Here is a 26,533-nt window from a genome sequence, read left to right as displayed (position 1 = left end):
AACAAAACAAAAAAAATCACAATTGATTTTGAAAGTGTACTGTTTTTTCAATGATCCAGATCATTACCAAAAAAAAAACAGATTTTTTTATTTATCTTTTCTTAGTGATGAATTTCCATAGTTATTTAATTAATTTCAGATTTTTTATAGTTATATAAATATTTAAGGAAACTGAAAAAGGCACATTTTGCGATAGAGTTCAGGATGATGTAAAACGGAACGGTAAATTTTGTCACTGGTTGCTGAGATACAGCCTCGTTAAGCTTAAATTTTGTGAGGAATAAGTTTTTCTCAGTGTCATCAAACTAGCCCTCATTTTGCAACTCCCGATATTCAATGATAAATGAAACATGAGTGAAATTTCCTGCTATTTTAAATACACAGTCATGCCTCGGTTTTGCACCATTCAGCTGCCTCGGTTAAGCACGGCCCAGTTTTTCTCTAAAGAATCCAAAAATATATTGTTTTTTCAATATGAGTATCGAATGATCAGGTTTTTTTATACATTTCGGATGCAATAACAACATTTTTAGAAATTACTCCAAATTTTCACTAAACCACGTTTTTTCGAAAAAAAAAATACTCAAAATTTCAATTTTTACAATATGGGTATCAAACGATCGGGATTTTTTCATACATTTCGGATGTAATAACAACATTTTTAGAAATTACTCCAAATTTTCACAAAACCACGTTTTTTCGAAAAAAAAAATACTAAAAATTTCAATTTTTACAATAAGGGTATCAAACGATCGAGATTTTTTCATACATTTCGAGTGTAAATACAATATTCTTTGAAAATACTCCAAATTTTCACAAAACTACGTATTTTCGAAAAAAAAATACTCAAAATTTCCGTTTTTACAATGTGGGTATCAAACGATCGGGATTTTTTCAAAAAATTCGAATGTAATAACAACATTTTTTGAAAATACTGAAAATTTTCACAAAACTACGAATGTTTGAAAAAATACTCATATTTCCGTTTTTCAATGTGGGTATCAAACGATCGAGATTTTTTCATACATTTCGAATGTAATAACAACATTTTTTGAAAATACTGAAAATTTTCACAAAACTACGTATTTTTGAAAAACTTTTCAAAATTTCAGTTTTTACAATATGGGTATCAAATTATCGGGATACCTCTTGTAAAAAACGGAAATTTAGAGTATTTTTTCAAAAATAAGTAGCTCTGTGAAAATTTTCAGTTTTTTTCATTTTTTTAATAATTTTTGAAATGTACTTAAAAAAATCCCGATCGTTTGATACCTACATTTTAAAAACGGAAATTTTGAGTATTTTTTTCGAAAATACGTAGTTTTGTCAAAAATTTGAGTATTTTCAAAAAATATTGTTATTACATTCGAAATGTTGGAAAATATCCCGATCGTTTGATACCCACATTGTAAAAACGGAAATTTTGAGTATTTTTTTCGAAAATACGTAGTTTTGTGAAAATTTCGAGTATTTTCAAAAAATATTGTTTTTACATTCGAAATGTATGAAAAAACCCGATCGTTTGATACCCACATTGAAAAAACGGATTTTTTGATTTTTTTCGAAAATACGTAGTTTTTTGAAAATTTTGAGTATTTTCAAAAAAAAAAGTTATTACATTCGAAATGTATGAAAAAATCCCGATCGTTTGATACCCACATTGTAAAAACTGAAATTTTGAAAAAAATTACATAAATACGTAGTTTTGTGAAAATTTTGAGTATTTTCTAAAAATTATTGTTATTACAATCGAAATGTATGAAAAAATCCCGATCGTTTGATACCCATATTGTAAAAAATGAAATTTTAAGTATTTTTTCGAAAAACGTAGTTTTGTGAAAATTTGGAGTATTTTCTAAAAATGTTGTTAATACATCAAAAATGTATGAAAAAACTGATCATTTTATACCCATATTGCAATAACAATATATTTTGTTTTCTTTAGAGAAAAAAATGCATTTTCGAAATACAGCAAAAATACGTATTTTTGTGAAAACTTTCATGAAATAATAATTTTAATGGATAGCTGACATCATCCCGATTCCAAAACACTATAATTTTTTGATGTTTGCATGATTTTTCGTACGATTAAAGCCAATGTCTCCCATATAGCCAAAATCCCATAAGCTCTGTGCCTCGGTTATGCACGCCTCGGTTTTGCATCCCCCATATGCGGTGCTAAACCGAGGCACGACTGTAAACTATTTAGACATTTTAGAATCAAGAATACCATTTTGAATGGGTTTAAAACTTTTATTTTGGAAATTGTTTTATAAGGTGTAATTGAAAATAAGGCAATTTCGCTTCCTTTTTTAGAGATTTGAAAAAAGGGCATTTAAATAAATTTTCCAAATCCTGTTAATTTCCGAGGAATTGAAAGTTTTTCAAATTGTATAAATCTGAAGTTTTATTCAAGTTTTAATAAACTTAATTTAAAATGTAAAAGCTTTTTGGATGTTTGTTGAAACTGCCTGAAGTCAGAGGTAAAAACACCTAAAAAAGCGAAAAATTTAAATTTTGTGTTTTGTTAATTTCAAATCAAGTTGCCACCATGTTATTCTATTGAGACCTTCCCTGAAGGTCTTACGATCGCTGACTCCAGTAAGGTGAGGAAATAACCGTTTTCGTATCGACCATTACCGATAGAGAGGTTGGATTCACCAGGACCGGAGACAAGATTCGTCCCACGTTCACGATTATTCAAATTGTTGCTCGTTTGACATATCTCATCCCCTTCAGGAAGGCAGCAAGGATGAAAGTGAATCTTTCTGATTTTTTTCTTCCTCTTCTTCTTCTTTCTAATTGGCCCAATATGGAGAATGCATCGGCATGTCACCGTCTTCGAAATAGGTGCCTCTTCGCTTACCCTTAACAAAAAATGCACACGATTTCGCTTTCGTTAAGGTGAAGCTCATCTGCACCAAGAATTCCGATATGGCATAACCAACGAAAGCGCGGGGGTTCGCTGCCGATGATGATGATCACGTGCTGCGTCTAGGTTAGGAGTTTTCGGTTGAGGTGGGTCATGGGTGCACTTTTCGATGGGACATTACCGCAGAGTGCCGTCGAAAATCGTGATTTAATTGAAAGAGAAAGCTCATGTCGGTGGCAATCATCGCGGGCAGCGTTCGGAGGAAGCCATTTAGTTATCGATTTGGTCTGTTGGGATGATCTTTCCCACGATTGTTTGTTTTAAGTGTTGTTTGGTGGCAGACTCGAGTCGTGACATGTTTGGGTTATACACGGGAAGTCGTTACGGGGTAGTTAAGGTTCATTGACTGTCGATCATTTGGGTTTTGTTAGGTAACTTTGGCGAATAGTTTCGCAAATTAACTATCTGCAATGAATAATGAGTTTTACGGAGACGTAACACAATTTGAACACCACTATTAACCGTATTAACGATTTGATTGTCAGTTTAACGTTTTAATTGCATCACTCATTCGTGGAGCACGCGTTCAATAAAGTTCAGTTCAGTTTTGCATTGCATTTTAAAAGTTAAGTTCGTTGCTTGCAAATCATTTAAGTCACTTTTTTATTTTTATAGATTTTAATAATTTTGGTTCAAAATAAGGATTTTCGACTTTGTATTGAAAATCGTCAACTGAATTTTAAATATTTTTGTGTATGGTCCAATTCAATACCCGCTGGCCGGCAGCGAAATGATGGGAAAGTTTACCTATTTTGTATAGGGCAACAGCATTTAATTCTAGCGTGCCTCTAATGTTGGCAGGTCAGAACTTTGACAATCAATTAAAGCTAATTAAAAGCGTTTTCAACTGATCTCGAGTAATAAATAGCACAATAAGAAATGAGCAAGCAAGTTTCTATCAAAAGTTTTGCAAAATTAGTTGTTTAAATAGTGAAAATCAGCAAATTGGATGGAGTTAGGAGCGAGTATTTAACCTGCCAAACATACGAGAATTTCCCCTACCTGTTGAACAACGAGCAAAAATTACTTACTTCTAAATTTTAAACAATAACTAAAAGTAATAACAATACGAAAATCAATTTTCGTTCCCTTCTAAATTTACAGAGGAAGCCGACAAGGAAGCCCAGAAACGTCAGAGCCGGGCCCTCAACGGGGACACCGCCAAACAGGCCAAACCGTCCAGCCTGATGAACCAGATCGAGGACGGGCTCTCGATCGTCGCGGACTTCGTTTCGGACGGAGTTGACAGGTATGAAGGTGGAGGGTTCACGTCGCAGCAACGTCAAGCAATTTGCTGATGCACGAAGTGATTTGTTTACCTTGTTTTTTTTTTGGTACCCTCCGCAAACGTCAAACCATACAAAATTGCTGCCGGATCTTTTCCGGGGGAGATTGATTTGACGTTTGCTGAGGGTGCGGAAAAGTTTGTTTATGTTCTGCTTGCAAAAGACAATGCTTTTCAGCTAGGACACCCACCGGTGCAAAGACGCAAACCAACTCTTTTCAATTCGACCTTCCAGCTATTCGTCGGACGACAGCAGCAAGCGCAAATCGGTCGCGGAGGACGCGGCGGACGTGGCCGGAACCGGCAAGAAGCACCTGCACCACATCCTGCACAAGCTAGGTAGCAAAACGGCCGCCACCAATCGTAGCGAAGAGAGTGGCGTTGCACGTGGGTCCGACGCGACGGATTTGGATGAGGAAGTGGAGGCCGCCGTGGAGGATGGTTTTGTGGATTATGGATTTGGCGCCGGGCCAGAGAAAGCTATCGGTAGAGGCAAGCAAGGGGGTGACCCGGATTTTGGTTACGGTGATGATGGTGGTCATGGTCATGGAGGTGGGTCCGAATTGAAGTCCAACACAAACAGTACTAGAGCCATTCGCGGAAGAGACAGCAACGACGACGACGACGAAGGCGAGGAGGAGGAAACTGGCCGCAACGGAAGCGGCGAGGGCGGAGGCTTCCGACGTATGAGTTTCGATTTCTTTGAATACCCCCTCTCCCACACACGTTGTTTACATTCTTCGTTTCAATGACCCCTGGGTCCCTCCCTGCCCTCAATGTTTTTTTGATGTTTGTTGCAGCCCTCCAAAAAATTGGGTTCCACGAAGTTTCTTCCACGTGTACAAAAGTTTCTCCCCGCCACCAAATTTAGTTCCAACCAGCAAGCGTACAAGAATCTACGAAGCTGCGGAAGCCAGTTCATTTGTTGGATCCGCCCCCCTCCACGAACCAAAGGGTGTCCTTTAAAAAAACTAAGTCAGCCCATTAAACTTTGTCCCTCTTTTTCTTTTACCCCCAAACCCTGCCCAATTACAGATGATCGCCTCGGTTTATTGCCCCAAATTCCCTCCGGAGATACCCAAACCCAATACACTGCCAAACACAAGAAAGGAAATGATACAAAGTTGATGAAAAAATAGTTTGTTTTTGCTTTAGCGTGTGTTTGTGTGTTTTTTTGCATTTTCTAGTTGGGTTGATTTTTGCGTGATTTTTTTTTTTTGAGTGTGATTTGACTGAAATTATATTTTTTCTAATTTCATGAAAACTTGAGAAAAAAAACTAGTTTTTGTCTAGCTGTGTCAAAAATAGAATCATCTAGTGAGTGTACAAATTCATCATTGAAGAATTATCATTATTTAGAAAAGGTTTACGGTTTAAATATTAAATAAACGTTGGGTTAAAAGTACAGCTCGGAGGCAATTAAACTTAAAGTTATATGCACTTGATGCAATTTTTTTTAAGTTGTTCAAAGTTTGTGGGTGCTCCAAAATTATTTTTTAATTGCTTTCAAGGATTGAAGTAAAGGCTACACTTACCAAACTCGGCCTGTAAAAAGCTTGAGACAATTCATAAGTTTTCCACATACCAACTTTATTAGGTCTAAAGGCACCTGGACATAAATTGAAAACACAGAAGAAATCAATAGTGTAAATTTGGAAGGTGTAATTCTAGGAAGGATGAATATTATCTCTTTTATAATGTACTTTTTACAGTGTTGATATTATCGCGCTCTCGCGAGAAAAATTTCTCTCTCTCGAGTTCTCGCCGCGAGTCTCGAGCTGCCGAGAGAAACTCACCGATTGCCCGTGCTCTCCTCCGCTCGCGAACGGGCTTTCTCGCGAGCCAGAATTGCCCGTTCGCGAGAAGTTGAACGAACAAAAAACAACACAGCGATTGAAGTTACACCTTTATACCATCGCCTGGTCCGTATTCATAAGCCTGATAAACAAATTGATAGCTTGGGACGAACGGATAGCCAGAGGCGCTCGCGAGCGCTCGCGTCGAGAGCGAGAACGCGAACGAAAATGCGAGCGCGAGCGAGAAGAGAAAAGTACTACAAGTTCTCTCCCTCGTTCGCGAGCGAGAAAAGCGTTCCTTCTTCTCGCTCGAATTCCAACACTGACTTTTTGTCTCAATTTAAACGGAAATTTCGCATTATTATGACATAAAAATTGTATCCCTTTCTAGATGTAATATTACCATGATTTTTTAGCATGATATTTTCTAGTATTATTAGTTAATTAAATTTTTCAATTAAATTAGTCAAAAAAATATCATCGATAACGATAGTGTTAGTGAGGCTTTGATAACAACAATAATATCATCGTCGAAATCATGATTTCATCAGTTATTCACAGAAAGTTATTTATAAATAGAATTTAAAAAGCAACTTATTTAAGATTGTCTCGCTTGACTCTATTTAAAAAATGTTAACAAGTATTGTGGATTTAGCTCGTAGCTGGATTTTCTGGCATCTTCTCACGGTCATTGGAAACGGTCGTGGATAGACCTAGGGGTTCCCAGTTGGAGTGAAAAAATTCAATTTATAGAAAAATTATGGATTAAAATTTCGTTTTTTTATCACTTCTCCGACATCAGCAATAATTGTTTGAACATGCTCTGAATTTTTTTTATTCGGTCGGAAAAATATTATTTTTCTTGAAAAAACTTTCATTTTTAATCACATGATCACCCCTTATTCTGGCTCGATGCCGCCATCATGCGACCGCGTGCTCCATTTGTTTGTCAACAAAGCTGCAGCTGGATGGTGAGACGAAGTAAGGGGGGAAGAGATTTTGACATTTTTATGCCCGCATCTGGCCCGCCGCCTATTTCGTCGGTCGTTGAGCCGCCGGTCGTTTCCAGTGACCAAGTCCAGCTAGGAACTGATCTTACAATATAACGATTATATTTAGAAAAACTCTATTGTAAGATCAGTTCCTAGCTGGACTTGGTCACTGAATAAAAAAAAATCCGAGCATGTTCAAACAATTATTCCTGATGTCGGAGAAGTGATAAAAAAGCGAAATTTTAATCCATAATTTTTCTATAAATTGAATTTTTTCACTCCAACTGGGAACCCCTAGGTCTATCCACGACCGTTTCCAATGACCGTGAGAAGATGCCAGAAAATCCAGCAACGAGCTAAATCCACAATATTAATTACACCCTCATTTCAAATCACTCAGTTTTCGTCAAAACCGAACATACTCAGAAATGTCTAAATGAGCCATTTGTCGGATTTGGGTAAATTCCACTCAAATCTGGCTGAATTTCACTCAATTTTCAATGAATTTTGAGTTAAATTCGCTAAATTCTGGCAGTAGTCTCATCTACTAACTTATGACGAGTAAGTTCGTTTTTAAAGAAATCTAAATGATTTTGAATGTGTGTGCAACAAAACATTCAAAATGTCTGCCCATTTGATACTCATATTTTAAATTTCGAAAAGTTTAAGTTACATATTCAACCAACCAACCAACTAAAACTTATCAGCAAAAAAAATTAAAAAATTAATATTAATTTGCATATGGTTATTGAACAAAGCGAAATTGTGCATGCTTTTTTTATTAAAGCTTTTTTTGACAAGAAATTCTCCCAAAATTCCATATCTTTTCGAAAAAAAGCTCAAGTTTTAATAATTTTCAAATAAGTTAACAAACGAAGCGAAGTTTTGTATGTTTTTTTTTTTTAAATTTCATTGGAGTTTTTTGCATATTTTTACAAAAAAACGTATTTTCACTAATTTTTGTTATTTTAATTTTTACAAAAAAGCCTACTTTTTCACAAATACTAAAATTTTCATGATTTGCTATATAAGTATCAAACAAAGCGAAATTTTGTATGATTCATGTTTTAGAGTTTTGGTATGAAATAGTAAAATTTTCACAAAATGCCGATTTTTTAAATACTCATTTTTTGCTGTTTTAGAGTTTTAGAAATTAAATACTCGAATTTTCACAAATTAACGACATTTCAAATCGTTTGATACCTTCAGGGTTGTTACGGGAAAGTCGAAAAAAAATCCGCGCCAAATCCGCGCCGAGCGAAACACAAATCGTCGCGAAATCCACGCTATATAAAAAACATTGCGACCAACATTCAAGAAATGTTATTTCCAAATAAAAACTAATACAGAAAGTATTTAATAAAAATGAAACTCGTTTTATGTTTGAAGGAATGAAAACAAAAAAAAATCTTTTTGCAAATCAGAGGGACTTAACAATAATTTTGACCAATATAAACAAAATAGAAAATTATATACCAACATAAACAAATTTTAAAAATCTAATAAATGAAATTAAACTTCAAAAATATAAGCTCAAAAAAAACAAAATCTTAAATTTTAATATTATTAAATTTTGGATTTCGAAATTCTAAAAATTCAAAATCTATGAATTTTAATACAGATTGTATTCCAAATTCCGAAAAAAATGCATTTCCAATATTTGAAATATTTTTTTCTAAAAATTTAAGAATTTAAGAATTTAGGAATTTAAGTAAGAATTAAGGAATTTAGGAATTTAAGAATCTAAGAATTTAAATTTGATTTGAGATTTTCGAGATTTCCGTTGTTTTTTGTTTTCAAAATTGTTTTAAATTTAATATTTTTAGTTTTCAAGTTTTGACTTTTTAAATTTTGTTTTTTTTTTATTTTAAATTTTTCTTTAAATTTTTGATTTTTTAGTTTTTTGAGGTTTTGAATTTCCGATTTTTAAAATTCTGAATTTAGAAATCTCAATTTTTTTAAATTCGAAAATTTTTTAATCTGGGTTTTTTAAATTTTGATTAAAAAAAACTTTTAAAATATAAAAAATGTTTCGAATTTTTGAAACTTGAGTTTTGAATGATGGAGCATTAATTTTAGAATTTTCTGATCTTTTTATTTTGGCCAAGAATGATTAAATTTATAAAATATTTCTACGGGTAGAAATCTAGAATTCAAAGGCAAATTGAATATATCAACTATAAAATTAAAAATAAATAAGGTTAAAAAATACATTACTCAAAACTCAACAGAAATTACATATTCAGAGCCGGATATATTAGGAAATGAGCTGAGTGTAGTAATAATTTTATTTAAGAAATTCTCAACCATACATTTAAAAAATAATCTCTACATTATCTTTATCTTAATTTTTCGACGGTTCGTATTAAGAATTAACGAACAAACATTTTCAGAAAAAAATCTTTAAATAAGAAATTGCACTCAATGGAAAAAAAACTCTCGTAATTTTTGATAATATTTTTCATAATAACTTGAAAGTAATTCTATCTTTTTATCTATTTATTTATCCAAATTGCCATCCGCGCGAAATCCGCGCCTGAGTAAAATTAGTCAGCATATCCGCGCCGTCCGTAACAACCCTGTACCTTTACTGCAAGTGATGAAATTTTAAAAACATACAAAAGTTATTTTGTGACAAAATTTACTGTTTAAAAAACTAAAAAAAAAAGTTAAAATGCATACAAAATATTCACTTCGGTTAATACCCATTTTGCTAATTATGAAAATTTGAGTATTTTAAAAAAATATGGTATTTTGTGAAAATGTGAGTATTTTATTCCAAAACATGTATCACAGTGAAAATGCAAACAAAATTTCGCTTAGAGGTATAGAACGGTATTTTGTGAAAATTTAATTGTTTAATTCAAAAAGTCTAAAACAGCCAAAAAGCACGTGAAATTTCAAACCGTTCGATACCCAAGAAACCGTTCGATATTCAAGAATAAAAATTTGAGCAATTTAAAAAAAAGTGTGAAAATTTTAGTATTTATTTCATAAAACTCTGAAACAGCGAAAATGCATGTAAAATTTCGCATTGGGGTATCAAATTTGAGTACTTTAAAAAAACGGTATTTTGTGAAAATTTAATTAAAAAAACTCTAAAAAAGCGAAAATTCATACGAAATTTCAAACCGTTTGAAACCCGTTTGTGAAAAATTGAGAATTTTACAAAAAAAAACTCTTATAAAGTGAAAATGCATAACAATTTCGCATCGTCGTTTGATATTGAGAATTATAAAAATTTTAGTATTTTCGAAAAAAAAAGATATTTTGTTAATTTCTTTTTAAATGTTTATACTTAAAACATATATTCTAAGTGAAAGCTTTCAAATTTTAACGAGATATATTAGATGAAAGATTCTAAACAAAAACTCAATTAGGCAGCATATTGGGTCATATTTTACTCAAAAACATATCTCGATTCACCCCAGTTGGCACTATTTTTGAATTTATTTTATGTTTCATTGCAAACCATAATTGCTAATTTTATACAGTAATCTAAGTATAAGGCATGCCTTTTTTACAAATCAAAAAGTGGTCACCTTCAAGCTTTTCGCTTGCTTTTACCAGCTTTGTTCTTTGCATAAATAATGCATGTTTCAACCAGTGTGTGTGTGTGTTTTTATCATTTGTCTCATGGAGAATTCATTCAAACATTTTTCAATTTGCATGATTTCAACCATTCAACAATAAACTGTTAGGACATCGATCATCCGACATGCATGCTGTATCTCATCAAAAATAATCAAATAATTCGACAAAAATAGAACATAACATCATACTTCGTACCAACACTCATCCAACACATTCAAAGTAGATCATCCTTCTCATATCCCATTTTCCATCAAAAGCATTTTAGTAACAATTTTTAGATCATTCTTGTAAGCTTCACAATCCATTCGTAGTAAGTGTGTGTGAAAACTAGTTAACCCCTCGAGTAGTGAGTGTTTCTAACCGCTTAGATTTGCCGCTTCTATTAACCGCTAACTCCTCCCAAAGATCCGTCGTAGTAATTTACTAAAAAAAAAATACAACGTCCAACGAAAAAAAAAATAGTGTTTGTCCGTGGCTAACATCCAACACATTTTTTGAGTAACAATAATAACCGATTTTTTGATTATTTCTTCCCCTTTTCCGAATAAATTTTCGGTGCAAATTTGTCCTCGTTTTTCCCAAATATAAACATAAACAAAAAAACAGGCAAGCGCAAGGGTAAGAAGAAGAAGACGTACATGAAGCTGTTCATCCTCGGAGCGGCCCTCAAGGGCAAGATCGAGCTGCTGCTCAAGATCCTGTCGTTCCACCTGCAGCTCAAGTTCTTCGCGATCGCCGCCATCGGTCTGCTGATCAACATCGCCCGGTTCTGGATCGACATCAAGAAGCAGCCGCACCCGCAAAAAGTACCGCACCGGAAACGGCCCTGGTTCTTCCACTCTGACTCGGAGGGGGTTTGCAGTACCTTTACTTGATCGAAAGATACTTTTTTCGGATTCGACTTGACGACTTGGAGACTAGACGACTAGGACACGGAAAAAAGTAAAATCCTGAAATCGTGAATTGTGTTTACGAATTTGAGAACCACGAAGTCTTATATTCACTTTTATCGTACAAATGCTTCGTGGTTCTTAAATTCATGAACAAAATTCCCGATTTCGGGAATGGATTTTTCTGTGTACTTTAGTTAACAAAATTTAAAAAACTGTTTCTGTTCCGACTCGACAACCTCGATCAAGTGGAAGAATCAGGCCACGACCTGTCCTACCCGTCCCTTCCAACTGTCACTCCCCCCACCCCACCTCCCACCGTGAACCACGTGCCAACCCCCGCACTAATAGGAGGTCCACCTGGACTACACTTACAGGTAATCTACTACGAGCACGCCCAGCACCAGCACCACTACGACGAGGGACACGGCGGCGGCGACGAATGGAACGGCGGCTACTGGAAGCGATCCCTGCACAATGTCCACGATGACGGCCCGGTGGCGGCGGCGTCCGAGCCCAGCTACGGTTACTACGCCCAGGAGCGCAGCGAGGACGACTCCGGCCATCACTATCGGGGCCAGCAGCACTATGTCCAGCAACCTCAGGCCAACAATCCGAGCCACTATCCGTACGATCCGCACAGCATGGCGTACAACCAGCAGCGGCCATATGCCTAACACTTTTTTTCTTTAGGAAGGTTAGGTTAGGTTAGGGTTACGGAGGTCTCCCCCTATCGAGTTCTTATTTCATCTTCATCATCCCATTCTCATCATCATCATCCGTCTCATTTTGTATAAATCTAACGCAAAAGCCAGTGTTACACTAACCTTCTCAATATCTCACGAAAAGCCGTACTCTTTTTTCCCCTATTGTTCAGCGTTGTCATCGTTAGTCCTTAGGTAGTATGGAGAAGAATCATCGTTTTGTTAGTTTTGAGTTAGACTGTTTATTTATTTATTTATTGAACTAATATTTATTTGTAACGTGATGCCTTTTTTTGAGTATTTAATTCGATCCATGTGCGAAAATCGTAATGAATTGTAGTGAATGAAAAACTATTATTGTGTGGAAGAATAAATAACAAATTAAAACGATATTTATGATTTTTCTCTGAATCCGAAATAATGTCCTAAAGTCCTATGTAATTTTTTATGTACAACGGTAAAAAAACACAATTAAAACTCACTTTTGTCATTTTAAAGCAAACAAATAAATAACAAGAAAACATTTTTTCGATGGATCAACTATGGTCCCCTTGGAATGAGCTGTCAACCAGGGCCGCGAAATTTATTTTCAAAAAAATGATTTAAAAATCCATAATAAATCCTTTGTGGTCGTACATCATTGTACTCAGAAAAATAAGCTTTATCGTTGTGAAAAATAATATCACAAATTTAAGCCTAATTTTAGGACCCAATTCCATATCCAGTCGCCCTATCCAGGTTTTTAAGCGAAGATGGCGTTCAAACGTTGAACGTCCGAAATGTCAAAATCACGCAGTAGCACCAACATTAGAAAAAAAACGTTCATCATTTGAACGCCATCTTCGCTTAAAAACCTGGATAAAAATAGTTCAATTGGGTCCTCAAAATAAAACTTGAATAGCTGACATTTTTATTTGCAACGGTAATGCTTATTTTTATCAATAAATATAATGAATCTTTGTAACGCCACATTTCGTGCGCGAGAGAGGAGAGCCATGCTCCCTTCGGATTTTTTTCTCTTGATGAACGTCCAATGATTTTCTTCTGATGATGATTATTCCATCGCTGATTTTCAATCTTCTTATATGTATAAAAAAAATGATGGTTTTATTCGAACGCGAATCAGTTCAATACGGAGCGTCGGATCGAGGTGCTCTTTGTTGCGTTAGGTTCGTGTAATCACAAGGAAGGTTTTTACGCCAAAAAGTTACAACTTTGGCCACTCTGGAACCGATTCCGGAAAATCTGCTGATTGTATGGGAAACGTTACGTATTATCAAATTTTGATCACAGGTGGCTGAATAAGCAAAAGAGCTAAAGACGTCAATAAACGAAAAAAAATGCAGAACGAAGTTTGCCGGGTAAGGCTTGTAATTTATAGATTTTTTTGGGAGATACTCAAACTTTAGACAATCTTACTAATTTATAAAATACTCTATTTTTCATTAATTTTCATTGAGAATGTTTGAAAAAATACGCTATTTTGTGAAAAATTTAATAAAAGTATAAGTTTTTTTTAAATGGTATTTCGTGGAAATTAAAGTATTTTACAAAAGCGATCTGAGCAATTCTCTATGAAATAGGTCTTTTTTTATTTTTATTTATTTTTCAATCCGGCAGAATCTTTTGTGGTGCTTTCGGTTAGAGACCCTAAATAGGGAGACTGGTCTAAGCTTGCTAAATCGATCTGGCAACGTATGTTTTGAGCTTGGCAACACTGATAAGTTTTGCTGGGCGTAAAGGCAATTGCTCGTTTGGATACGTCAAACTCGCGTCTGTTTGGGTACGTCAAATTCACTTCGTCCAGTCTCCCTATTTAGGATCTCTACTTTCGGTATGCCCAAAGAAGCCATTTTGCATCATTAGTTTGCAACTGTCCATACAAAAATAATGAATGAAAATTCTAAAATCTTTTTGATCGATTTGGTGTCTTCGGCATATTCATTCATATTCATACCTATAATAAAGACTACACTGATAAAATGATGCACGGCAAAACAAAATTGGTGATTTTTTATTTAACTTTTTGTCACTAAAACTTGACTAGCAAAAAAACAATTTTTTTATATCTTTTTAGGCGACATCAAATGCCAACTTTTCAGAAATTTCCAGGCTGTGCAAAAAAACGAGTTATGAATTTTTGAATCAATACTGATTTTTTTAAATCAAAATATTGGTCAACCTTCGACACCTAGTTTCGAGTAGGAATCTCGAAATCGAGAACGCCAAGGCAATGCTGTAGAGCGAATAATTTGATTTTTTTTATTTTTGACTTTTGATAAGCGAGAAAATTCTCTATATTTGGCTTTCTTGAAGTTTGTTGCTGAGATATTGCCATGCAAAGGTTTAAAAACAGGAAAATTGATGTTTTCTAATGATACGTTCGTTTGAAGAGCCGATGCGGCACTGCGTGCCGCACTCGTCGGTGCCAGTTTTGGTTCAATCGAACGTCATTTGTCAGTGCGCGTGGAACTCGCATGGAACTGAAAAAATACACTCAACCCCCGGTGGTTGGTCACTTTTTCGTTTGACACTTTTTTAGTTTGTACCCCGTTGGTTGGTCAAAGTCAAACTAAAAAGTGACGAACTGTCACTTTTTACACGGCGCTCACGCACACTATCAAAACATACGTTTAGTAGTGTGTGTGAACTCCGTGTAAAAGGGGTGTCAAACTAAAAAGTGACCCCGTTTGTTTGACAACAGTTGGTGTCAAACCATCGGGGTTTGAGTGTATCTGGTGCGGCACTAGAGTTTCAGTTCCAAGATGGCGGCGAAACTCGTGCGGTAACCCGCCATTTTCTAATGTCGATATCTCAGCAACTAATGGTCCGATTTTGAATGTTAAATTTTGAAGCATTCGTGAAATTTTCCGATCTTTTCGAAAATTATATTTTCAAAAAAAATAAATTTTCAAGACTCGATTTTAAAAGATCCTATCTGCAGAGGAATCACATGACTCATTGATTGTTTTGAAAATTTACTCTAGATGTTATTAAATGACAAAAAACGGATTTTTACCAAGATTTTTGACGATTTTTTTCCAAAGTGTACTGGAAAGATCCAAATATGTGCTCAACAACTCGCCGTCAACCAGACCGACTTCGGTTCGATTTCCATTGATCCATTGTCGCACTATATTTTAACCGGGTTGATTAGGTTGACACGCGATTTAAACAGCGAAATGTCAAGAGTCGTCCTAACGGCATCGATTCCTCGAGAGGGCTAACCCAGCGCACAAATGTTTTTGTTGACAAATTTTATCCTGAAATCAGTCTGATTTTGGTCACGCAGTTATTGTGGACGTTTTAGGTGGAATTCATAGATTTTTAAATTGTTTTGTTAAATTTGTTATCGGTAAGTCTATTTTGATGATAGTGTTAAATACAAAGTTAAGCAAAATTCACCAACCTTAGGCATGGCCGCCTTCAACCTGTCCACCTTCCCGGAGGTGTGCCGCCTGTGTCTGCAGTCCAAACATCCGGACGAGCTAGTGCCGCTAAATTCCGACCGACCCGCCTACGGTCGCACCCTGTCCGAGCTGCTTGGCGATCTTACCGCGATGGTCATTCCTCCGGAGGTGGAGCGCTACCTACCTTCCGAGGTTTGCTCGATGTGTCTGGAGGTGTTTGATTTCTTCTGCAAGTACCGCCAGAAGGTTGGGTACGTGCATCGGTTCTTGGTGGCGTTTGTGCAGGTGAAGCTGGGTGATGAGCGACCGCTGCGGGAGCTGTTTGCGGACGAGTACTTTCCTATATTGCTGAAGGATTTGGATTTGTGCAATAAGGACGAGCTGGTGGTCGAGGATATGATTGAGGAGTACTCGCAGTACAAGATCGCTTCGATGCCGATGGGGGTGGCGGCGAAGGTGGAGGATGAGTGCGAATCGACCACGGTGATGGTGGAGATGCTGGACGTTAAGGAGTCGTTGCTGGTTGAGCGACTGTTGGATGATGTGGGGGAGGTTGGGGGAGGGTTGGAGAACATCATTGAAGCGGAATCGGTTCAACTGCTTCCGGTGGAAGGGTCTGAGGTTGGGGTTGAAGAAGTTCCCGATAATGAGTCGGATCAGGAGTTTGTTGAGGAACTGGAATCGGCTCAAGAACCGATTAAAAAGGAAGTCTTCCATTGTACAAAGTGCAGATATAAAACGGTGTTGAAGCGGACATTTGAAGCACATTGTAGGTTGCACGAGCGGAACGACCATCTGGAAGGGGTTCGATGCCCCAACTCGTCCTGTTTGAGGGTATTTCCCAACAACGAGGAACTCCAGCGGCATCTCCGGAAAGACATTCATAATCTGCACGTTTGCGACATCTGCGGGACGGCGTTACGCCACAAACATTCGCTGGAAATTCATCTTGCTCGTCACACAGGAGTTCCCAGCTTCAGCTGTGAATATTGCTCATCGTCGTTCTTCACCAACACTGAGCTGAAGAATCACGTCAAGTCGATCCACACGATTGGTGAGCTCTTCCGCTGTTCCGAGTGTGGTTCCAGCTTCAAAAGCAAGAAACTTCTTAACCAGCATCTGGAATCGCACCAAGAACGCAAATTTTCGTGCTTGGCTTGCGAGTTTTCGTTTAAAACCAAGCAACACCTTCGACGGCACGTCGTGACGGTCCACCAGGAGGTTCGATTCCACTGTGACCATTGCGAGATGTCGTACGGACGGAAGGACAAACTACGAATGCATCTGGAGCGAGCTCACAGCGTAAGATTGATCAACTTAATTGAACACTTCCCCAAAACTAACAAACCCTCCTTCCAGATCAAAACCCACTTCACGTGCGACATCTGCCTGCGCACCTTCACCACCCCGTCCGCCCTGGAAGAGCACCGTGGCCACCACGCGAACCCGAAGCCGCTCGAGTGCGCGCGCTGTCTGATCGTGCACCAGGACCAGCGCACCTTCGATCGACATCTCTGCATCAGCTATCGGGAGGATTACGTGTGCTGTGAGCGTGACTTCAAGTACCACGGCCCCTACAACCGACACATGCTGCAGGAGCACGGCCAACGGACGAATGTCCGCGTGCGGCCATCGGATGACGCCAGGCTGCGTAGCGAGAGAAAATTGGCGCGATGTCGACGGTGCCGGCAGGGCTTTGAAGGCGTGGCCGAGCGGAGAAAGCACGTGGTCGAGTGTCGGAGGAGGGCGGCGAAGGAAGCGGAAGCGGTTCGCGCGGGGACGTCGGAGATGGGAGAGGAGGAGCGTTTGGAGGAGGGCGATGACGACGAAATGATGATTGACGAAGTGGAGTATGTGGATGAGGATGAGAGTTGAAAAATTTGGACCAAGTTAGCGAAATAAGTGGTTTTATTTAGTTGATGACAAATTTCTATTTGCGTTTGAACTTAAGGCTATCGTATCGAGAATATACGTAGGGGAAATGTACTCATTTTTTTCCGCTATTAAATCAACATTTTCAGATGTATCAACAATGGAGAGTTGCTTGCTCACTTTTATTTCTGGAGTTTTTTTTTTGAAAAGGTCCAATAAACCAAATTTCCAGTTTTTGCTTTTTGGGTGTTTTTAGAACCGCCTTGAGTCAGGGGTATTGAAAAACACCCAAAAAGCAAAAACTGAAAATTTGGTTTATTGGTCCTTTTAAAAAAAAACTCCAGATTTGAGCTGTTTATTACTTTGGAACAGTCAAAAACACTTAATGAAAACTGTAATTCATGATCAAAATGGCCGATAATAGAAATAGGCTGAGAAAGGGTATAGTTCCCCTAACTCTTCACTCGACTACCTTTATCGAGTAAACTGAACGTTGCGTTTCGTTGAAGCTCTCACACACGTCTCGGTGTGCAAGTTTAAGCTTTCTCGTTGGAAACACCTTTCCGCATTCGGCACATCGTTCGATGTATTTCTGAAACGATTCACAGTAAAAGACAATCTTTCATTGACATCAAACGCCATTGAAACTCACCCGTTCCGCGCGCATGTTCGCAATCAGCTTGTCCGAAGCCGGCTTGACGCGCGCGTTCGTCTTCTGACCGTGCGCCAGAAACATGTGCTTGTTGTAAAACGTATGGAACTTGTGGTCCCGCCCACAGCACAGGTAATCGTCCCGGTACGAGATGCACAGATGCCCGTCCAGCTCCTCCTGGCTGAGGTAAATCACCAGACAAACACCGCACTCCAGCGGCTTCGGATTGGCGTGGTGATCTGCGTGTTCTTGCAGCTGTTCGGCCGTCGGGAATGACTTGAGACAGATTTCGCAGATAAAGTACATTTGGATCTACGGGGGGGGAAGGCAGCGTAAGTTGGGTTGGATTTGGACAACGTTGACTGACTTACATTGTGCACGCGTTCCACGTGCATCCGGAGCTTGTCCTTCCTTCCGTAAGACATCTCACAGTGCTCACATTGAAAGCGTACTTTAAGGTGAACCGTTTCCTTGTGCCGATGAACGTGCATTATTGTTTTGAACGTTTTGCCGCATTCCGAGCACTTGTAGTTTCGCTCGTCGGAATGACTTTTGAGATGTCTTCGCAAGAATTGCATACTGAAAAGTACAAAATTCAGAGACAATTCGATTCCAATAATACCTACTCCTTACTTCTTGAACTCCAGCTTGCAAATCTCACAGCTAACCGCCTCAGTTGCGACGTGCACCAGACTGAGATGGAGCTTGTACTCCTGCTTCGTGTGGAAGCTCGAGGAGCAATACTCGCACGGGAAGCGCGTTTCGCCCTTGTGCCGTCGAACGTGAACATCCAGCGAGTATTTGTTCTTCAACGTGAACCCACAAATGTCGCAAACACAACAAAGGTGAACGTCCTTCTTGTGCGCTATCAGCGCTTCCTTGCAGTCAAACTCCTGATGGCAATAGTTGATCCTGCACACCAAGTCATCTGCCTGGTGGTTCTGCATGTGAGCTTCGAAGGAATCTTCGTAAAACGACGAAAAGTTGCAATCGATACATTGCAGAGGCTCATCCAGCTTCACCCTCGTCGGAACAGCTACCTTTTTCGCCTTCTTAATCGTCTTCTTACGAATCTTAGGCTTGACGCTCACCATCACCTCATCCACCTCGCTATCAACCCCGTCCATTATCTCCATCTCCAGAAACTCAATATGCTCAGCATCCATTACATCCTCCTTCCCCTCAATGGCTTCCGTCCCATCCAGCATCTCAATCTCAAACAGCGGCATCGGTTCCGCAATCATCTCAACGGTCTCGTACTTGGAGTTATCCGTAACAAGCGCTTCCCAGCTGAGCAATTCCCCATCTTGCAAAGTTCCCGCCTCACGGAACGCCACGTCCAGCTGCTCGATGCCATCATCCATCAGCTGACGCAGCGAATCCGTCTGGCCGAACTTGAAGCGGACGTAAGCCACCTGGAAGCGCAACAGCAACTCCAACCTCCGCCTCATCCGGAAGGCGGACAGAAATTCCTGCACGCACTGCTCACACACGGAGGAGGGCAGGGCGGAGCTAATGTCCTGTTGGAATTTCCTAGCGTCAGAATCTTGGTGCCTCACAAAATCAATTCAGTAGTACGGTTCGCAGAGCAATGGCCAAACGCCAGGCGGTTCCCATAGCGGGAAAACTTACCTCCGGAACGGGCGAACAGAACTCGTCCAGCAGTTCGCTGAGCTGCTGTTCACCGAACTCCGGAACCGTTCCCACGATGGGTGCCATCTCCGGTTCCGGGCCCGGCCGCAGGCACAGCCGGCAAACTTCGGGAAAGTTTTCCAGCGCGGTGACCATCGCTTAAAAATGGAATTTGAAAGAAGACGCTGGCGAATCCGTTGTAGAAACTTTTATTGTTGTGACGTTTCGTTTGTTTTGATTGAATTTTGGCTGTTTATGAAACGGAAGGGCTAACTTCACGTACATCCCTATGCGAAATTTCACGTAGGGGAGTGTGGGGTAATTTGGACACCCTAAGGAAATTGCTCTGTTACGGGCTGTATGGATATTTTAAAGGAATGTGGATGCCACCAGAGGATAATAGAGACCATATTTGATGGAAAAATGTCATTCATTTCGATAAATTTTGATGAAAAACCCATTTTATCGCAAAATTAAAAGGTGTCAAATTACCCCCATTTTTGTGTGGGGTAATATGAACACCCTATGGGGTAATTTGGACATGCCTTGTGGGGTAATATGGACATACCTTGTGGGGTAATATGAACACCTTTTGTGGGGTAATTTGGACACATGTTGAAGAATAAGTTTAACATTTGTTTTTTTGAGCATGTTTCTTATCCTTCAACCTGGTTTTGTAATTGCTTTATATTTTGAAGTGTTGCTCACAATATTTCATCAAAGGTTGAAATAATGATTTTGTGATAGAACTATAATTCAATAGGAAGATAACAAATAGTTCAGTGTAGTATACATAATTTAACCATTAATACTGAAATGATTTAAACATTGATTCTGGATCAGGCACACTATACTTGTTTTAAGTGATTAAGGTATCGTTTATGTTTATATAAATGAATCTTTATATAGAACTTATTAGCCTGAAAATATTATATTTTTTTAATTTTACATTCTGTAGCCCTTCAAATTTAAATATTATTGTAAACCAGCAAAGAAATTAGAAATGTCAAAGAAATTAATTAAAAGCAATCAACATTAGAGTCTTGTTGAACGCCAAATGTACAGTAAGCAGATTTTCATCATTTCGAATATTGGAATAAATGTATCTAAATTTAAAAATAGGGGTTTTATGAAAGTTCTCATTGCTCACATTCATTTTTGATTGTTTTGACATATTAAATCCTTTTAAATTTATCTAAATTCCCCAACTCATCCAACCATGAAAGTTACTTTTTTGTTGCCTGACAGGTAGACTTTCAGGTATGTCCAAATTACCCCACAAGCCATGTCCAAATTACCCCCATAGCATATTCTATCATAAATTGCGATTTTTGATGATAAAAATGGATAAAATGCACAATTTTTATACGTACATATCTCAGGCATCGTCTAAGCATCCCCCTTAAACAAAAAATGTCCACTTTTTTGCCATATAACTCCTGCAAAACCTTATTTCCTAACCTTCAAATATAAGAATTTAAGGCAGTGCCAACCGGCCTTTGGAAACTTTTACATATTATACCAAAACTACTTAACCTATTTCAACTTTTTTGGTTTGTCCATACTCCTAGGCCATTACTAGTACTAGCCTTATCACTTAAATTGCCATTTTCACTTTATATCCGAAGAAAACGTGATTTTTAAAGGGGTGTCCAAATTACCCCCACTGTCCATATTACCCCAAACTCCCCTACATCCCTATGCGAAATTACTTTGCCTTCCTCACTGAAAATGGCTACAAAATCACTTAAAAATTGGGTACTAAAGCCCTATGTAAATTTTTATGTACAACGGTAAAAAACACGATTAAAAACCATTTCTGATCACTTTTTTTCATTTTAAAGCAATTTTTTTTCGACAAGACAACATTTTTTCGATGGATCAACTATGGTCCCCTTGGAACGAGCTGTCAAGTAGGAGCTTTTCTGTCAAGAAGGACCACGAGGTTATTTTTTCAAAATTGATTTAAAAATCCATTTTAAACTCTTTGTGATCTTACAAAGGGTCATTGTATTCAAAAAAATAAGCTTTATCGCTGTAAACAATAACATCAGCAATCTAAGCTCCATTTTAGGACCCAATTGAACTTCTTAAACACACCTCCTAGATATACCTTCACGTATACTTACTAAAACTATTTGAAATAAATGATTTAAACTTTCCCTATTATTTTGATTGTCATCTGATTATAAATCAAGTACTCATAGACGAGCTTTTATTCTCTGGTAAATTTGTCAATCAACGTTGCAATATATTTAAAAATGAATCAAAAATATGTCGTTACCACCTGCTTCTGTGCCTTTTCCTGCTTCTTGCAAACCTTCTCGTGTATAGCTTTTAGCTTAATCGACTCAAATACCACTTTACACTTTTTGCATCGAGATTTATATTTCTGTAAAATAAAATGAGAAAAAAATTATTCTGTTGAAATAATAAAAATGCTCCTTATAACCTACCATCATCGAATCCGGTTTCACGCGAACGTTCGTCTTTTCCCCGTGAGCCAGGAACATGTGCCGATTGTAGTGCCTGTGAAACTTGAAATCCCGCTCGCAGCAAACGTAATCGTCTCGGTAGGTAATGCACTGGTGCGCTTTGAGCTCCTTCTTGCCCGGATAAGTCACCATACACGTCGCACATTGGTGCGCCCTGGGAGCTGCGTGATGGCCCTTGTGCTCCTGCAGTTGCTCTTTGGTCGGGAACGATTTAACACAAATTTCGCACAGGAAGTACGTTTGAAGCTGAAACAAAAATCATCATTAACACACGATAACATCATATAAGCCACCTACTTACATCATGGGAACGCTCGATGTGCTGCCGAAGTTTATCATTGCGCACATAAGATTTGCTACAGTACTTGCACGTGAATCGTTCATTTGCGTGAACAGCTTTCTTGTGGCGCACGACGTCCTTTCTGAACTTGAACGTCTTGTCACAATCAGGACATTTAAAATTTCTCACGTCAGCGTGGCTTCTGAGGTGACTCCTCAAGGCGGTCACGCTGCAATAAATTTCGAATAAGAACCAATTCAACGCATATCTTTAAAATACTCACTCTTTAAACTGCAATCCGCACGTATCACAGCTGTGACATTCATTGGCTCCATGAATCGTATCCAAGTGGAGGCGGTACTCATCTTTTGCTTCAAACCTCATCGGACAGTAAAAGCACGGTATAATAGTCTCACCTTCATGCCATTTCGCGTGAACTTTCAGAGAGTGCTCGTCTTTTAACGTTACATAACAATTTGCACACATGAATCGCGAGTGAGCGGATTTCTTGTGGGCCTGCAAACATTTTCGCTGCTTGAATTGCTTGCCACAGGCGTCAATGTCACAGATTCGAGTGCTCACGGGGTGGTTTTGCAGATGGTACTCGAAAGCCTCCGCACTGCATGTCGAATAATCGCAGCTGCCACAAGATAGGGTCTGATCTTTAGTCTGAGTGTCAACTGTCTTAGATTGCTCACTGGTTTGCGATTGATTTTTATCGACATGTTCTAACTTACGATCTTTGTAGGTTTTTGGTTCATTTTGCTGAACCGTTTGGAAATCATTTACTTCCATATCCACGAATTCTATCTTTATTTCATCAACCAGTATTTCTTTGTCGATTACCATGTCAAAACTAACCTCATTGTTGTTAGCCGGTGTCGTCTGCCCAATTCCTTCCAAATCTGGTTTCTGCTCGCTCAGAGCGTCCCAGTCGAGCATCTCGTTCTCATTTATAATCCCCAACTCACAGAATACCGTGCTCATGTAGTCAACATTATTCTCATACAGCTGGCGCAGTGAATCCACGTTTGCATCAAATTTGAACCTAGCGTATGCCACCTGAAAGCTCAGCAAAAACTCCTGTCGTTGTTTCAACTTATAGGCAGCGATAAATTCTTTGAGACACTGCTGGCACACAGTCGAAGGGAGCGATGCGGCGATGTCCTTCAAGAATTAAAAGTTGATGTAAAAATAAGTATTTTAGAGGTAAAAGACTATTGATAATTTCTTATTAAATTTATGCCACTCAAGGTCTTTCGACTCTGCTTTAGTAAGTTTGAAAAAGATGAGACGTGAAAAATTTGTTAAGGACTGTAACAACAAATTGTAAAATTGTCAATATACTTTATAATAAAAAGAAATCGTCGTTATTGTGCTATCTCACCGCACTTTTAAACGTTTTACATAAGCAAATATGAGCCTAAAGCCCTATCTATCGAGGTTTTTAAGCGAAGATGGCGTTCGAATGGTGAACGCCCGAAATGTCAAAATCACGCAGTGGTACCAACATTACGGAAAAAGTGTGCCATGGCATGACAGCCACATTTTTTTCTAATGTTGATGCTTCTGCGCGATTTTGACATTTCGGGCGTTAACCATTCGAACACCATCTTCGCTTAAAAACCTGGATATTTTTATGTACAACGATTAAATGATTATACCATTTCTGATCACTTATTTTCATTTTATACCTATCGGTTTAAAAAAATAGTTTTTTTTTCTATTTTTTATTATTTGAGTTATATTATCACTAGAGAGCCTATATGGAGAGGCGAAATGTCACTCTCAGGGTTCCAATCGAACTGTCAAATCGGGGTTCCAATCGAGCAACAAGATCATGCAAGAACAAGGTTGGAATCAATTTAAAATAGTTTTGGCAAAAAACGAGTCTTATAACAATTATATATATACTTATAAGTATTGTAAAACTGTTGTTGATAATAATCTGGTAGTTTTTGTTATGTTAGTAAAGTTTAATTCAGATCCAGATTACCTCCTTGCCCTGATATACAGTGTAAACTAACAGGATATCGTTTCAATAAAATTACAATTACAATTAGTGCTTGTTCGGTATAAAAAAAGTGCCAGCACGAAAGAAAAACTCTGGAGTTTTTTTTTTTAAAGGATCAATAAACCAAATTTTCAATTTTTGCTTTTTGGGTGTTTTTTAATAACCCTGACTCAAGGCGGTTCTAAAAACACCCAAAAAGCAAAAACTGAAAATTTGGTTTATTGGACCTTTTCAAAAAAAAAACTCCAGAACTACAAGTTTTTCAACCATAAATTTGAATGACTTTGGGTGTTTGAAATTTCTCCCAGAACATTTCATTTCCCTATGTAGGTCCCTAATTATCACAACCTCGATCATAACACGTTTTACGTTTCAAAAATTTGTCAGTAATGTGAATTAGATTACGATATTACAAAATAATTAATAAAAAAAATATGAATCTACCTCTGGTGCGGCTGAACAAAAGTCGTCCAACAGGTTGCTCAGCTGTTCACCAAATTCCGGCACTGTATCCAGAATCGGCACCATCACCTGCTCCGGTTCCGTCCGGAGGCACAACCGACAAACATTTGGAAAGTTACGCAGCATTTTCTTCTGCAAAAAATCACTGAACTTCTCGCAATTTCTGTAACAACTTTTCAATAGGGCGAAACCCTCAGATGTAAACAAACTGAGTTTTGTCAGAATCATATAAAGCGAACAAAACTGATTCTAAAACACCCTCCATCATCACAAAATTCCGAAAATACGTAGTTTTACAAGCAAAAACAAAAGGGCTAATCAACAACATCAATCAAAACAAACCAAATTGAGTTTCCGCCCTTGTGTTTTCATCCAATCACGAGGGCGAATGTAGTGTTTTCTGCAAGTTCCGACGTATATTTAGAAACACTAAATTTTCGTTATAATTTAGTGAATTTAAACCTGACAATCCCCAAAATGGATCAAAATGTATGTTTTGATGTCTCTGACCACAATTCCACAACAAACACAGATTTGTATGATCCTAAATACATAACTTTTTAATTTCAATCATTGTAGTATCGGATCTGGTCTGGATTCACAATCTAGATATGAAGGTCCATAATTTACCGGTTCTTGGGACATCCGGGGATTCTGGGTCGAGCAGTTGCAGGACAAAAGTTAGTGTAGGGAGGTTTAGGAGGAATGCCGTACAAAATCATCGCCTCCGTAACCATTGAAACTAAGCAAAGATTGAGAAGGCAGGATGGTGTCGCGGGGTGGCCTAGTCGTCAGGTGCCATGTCTCCCACTTCCGGCGGGGACACCCAAGGAACGACACTCCAATATAGACCACATCGTCAAACCAACTTGCTACTTACGGTGTATCCTAGCTCAACGAGTCTTGGCCTGAACCGGACTCCTTATGAAGGCTTTCTAGACCAATTTTTATCACTGTGGTTGCAAATATCACTGTATTATCACTGACTGTAACGTTTCACAATGATAAAATAGTTGTTTCACTACTTTTTTCTTTAAAAACCCGAAAAATGAACAAAAAACAAAAGGGCGAATCTGTTGTTTACTTTTGCTTTGTGGCGTAACCTGACGGGCTAAACCGTTGTTTTGGTTGAGTGGGTGGCGAATACGGTGGGGCGAAAATGAAGGCACGCTCTTCAAAAAGGCGTAATTTGTTTTTCTCAATTTTTAATAGCAAAAACACCTTAATTAATTTCAAATTGCTCTCTATGATGAAATTATTGCTATTTTCTATTACGTTTTGAAAAAAAATGATGGTTTTCATGCTTTTTTGTGAAAATAGGAATTGATCGGAATTGCAAAAGTTTGAATGTTGATTTTCTCGAAACGGCAGGATCGTAGGTTTCGCCCTTTTGAAATGTTGTTACTGATTTAAACTTGGAATGGCTAAACTGTTTTGATATGACTACATCGCCCGTTTTCAAAAACTTGTGGGTAAACAAAAATATTGGTGGGGGCTAACTTCACACCGATTAGGACGACTGC

The 26,533-nt window shown here is 38.0% G+C and overlaps 4 protein-coding genes across 7 annotated transcripts in view; 2 read left to right on the top strand and 2 right to left on the bottom strand.

Annotated features, from left to right (window-relative positions):
- LOC6048750 overlaps positions 1 to 12,583 on the top strand; it is a 42,399-nt gene extending 29,816 nt beyond the window's left edge. Inside the window, exons 3-6 of one of the 4 annotated variants that reach the window (XM_038264831.1) lie at positions 4,037 to 4,181; positions 4,453 to 4,556; positions 11,206 to 11,405; positions 11,867 to 12,583. In XM_038264831.1, coding sequence (XP_038120759.1) covers positions 4,037 to 4,181; positions 4,453 to 4,556; positions 11,206 to 11,405; positions 11,867 to 12,166 — 749 coding nt within the window. In that variant the 3' untranslated portion in view covers positions 12,167 to 12,583. Of the gene's footprint in view, positions 1 to 4,036; positions 4,182 to 4,452; positions 4,902 to 11,205; positions 11,406 to 11,840 lie in introns of all 4 variants that reach the window. The other 3 variants (XM_038264829.1, XM_038264828.1, XM_038264830.1) reach the window with 3 other exon arrangements.
- A 2,856-nt stretch (positions 12,584 to 15,439) lies between these two features.
- LOC6048749 (oocyte zinc finger protein XlCOF6) lies at positions 15,440 to 17,502 on the top strand. The gene is made up of 3 exons (XM_001865590.2): positions 15,440 to 15,548; positions 15,608 to 16,905; positions 16,963 to 17,502. Exons 2-3 carry the CDS (start codon positions 15,610 to 15,612, stop codon positions 17,476 to 17,478), a joined length of 1,812 nt encoding a protein of 603 aa, XP_001865625.2. The 5' UTR covers positions 15,440 to 15,548; positions 15,608 to 15,609; the 3' UTR covers positions 17,479 to 17,502.
- A 50-nt stretch (positions 17,503 to 17,552) lies between these two features.
- LOC6048748 (zinc finger protein 62) lies at positions 17,553 to 19,997 on the bottom strand. The gene is made up of 6 exons (XM_038263754.1): positions 19,760 to 19,997; positions 18,761 to 19,647; positions 18,499 to 18,706; positions 18,128 to 18,439; positions 17,822 to 18,067; positions 17,553 to 17,661 (listed from the first exon to the last, which is right to left on the bottom strand). The coding sequence occupies exons 1-5, from the start codon at positions 19,913 to 19,915 to the stop codon at positions 17,936 to 17,938; spliced, it is 1,695 nt and encodes a 564-aa protein (XP_038119682.1). The 5' UTR covers positions 19,916 to 19,997; the 3' UTR covers positions 17,553 to 17,661; positions 17,822 to 17,935.
- A 1,963-nt stretch (positions 19,998 to 21,960) lies between these two features.
- LOC6048747 (PR domain zinc finger protein 5) lies at positions 21,961 to 26,502 on the bottom strand. The gene is made up of 6 exons (XM_038260427.1): positions 26,420 to 26,502; positions 24,993 to 25,171; positions 22,818 to 23,701; positions 22,556 to 22,763; positions 22,216 to 22,500; positions 21,961 to 22,151 (listed from the first exon to the last, which is right to left on the bottom strand). Exons 2-6 carry the CDS (start codon positions 25,134 to 25,136, stop codon positions 22,026 to 22,028), a joined length of 1,647 nt encoding a protein of 548 aa, XP_038116355.1. The 5' UTR covers positions 25,137 to 25,171; positions 26,420 to 26,502; the 3' UTR covers positions 21,961 to 22,025.
- Between the last annotated feature and the right edge of the window lie 31 nt (positions 26,503 to 26,533).

This window comes from Culex quinquefasciatus, chromosome 3, assembly GCF_015732765.1.
Source record: "Culex quinquefasciatus strain JHB chromosome 3, VPISU_Cqui_1.0_pri_paternal, whole genome shotgun sequence".
Lineage (NCBI taxonomy): Eukaryota > Metazoa > Arthropoda > Insecta > Diptera > Culicidae > Culex > Culex quinquefasciatus.
The sequence above is the reverse complement of the archived record's forward strand: the minus strand, read 5'-3'. Positions and strand labels throughout refer to the sequence as shown.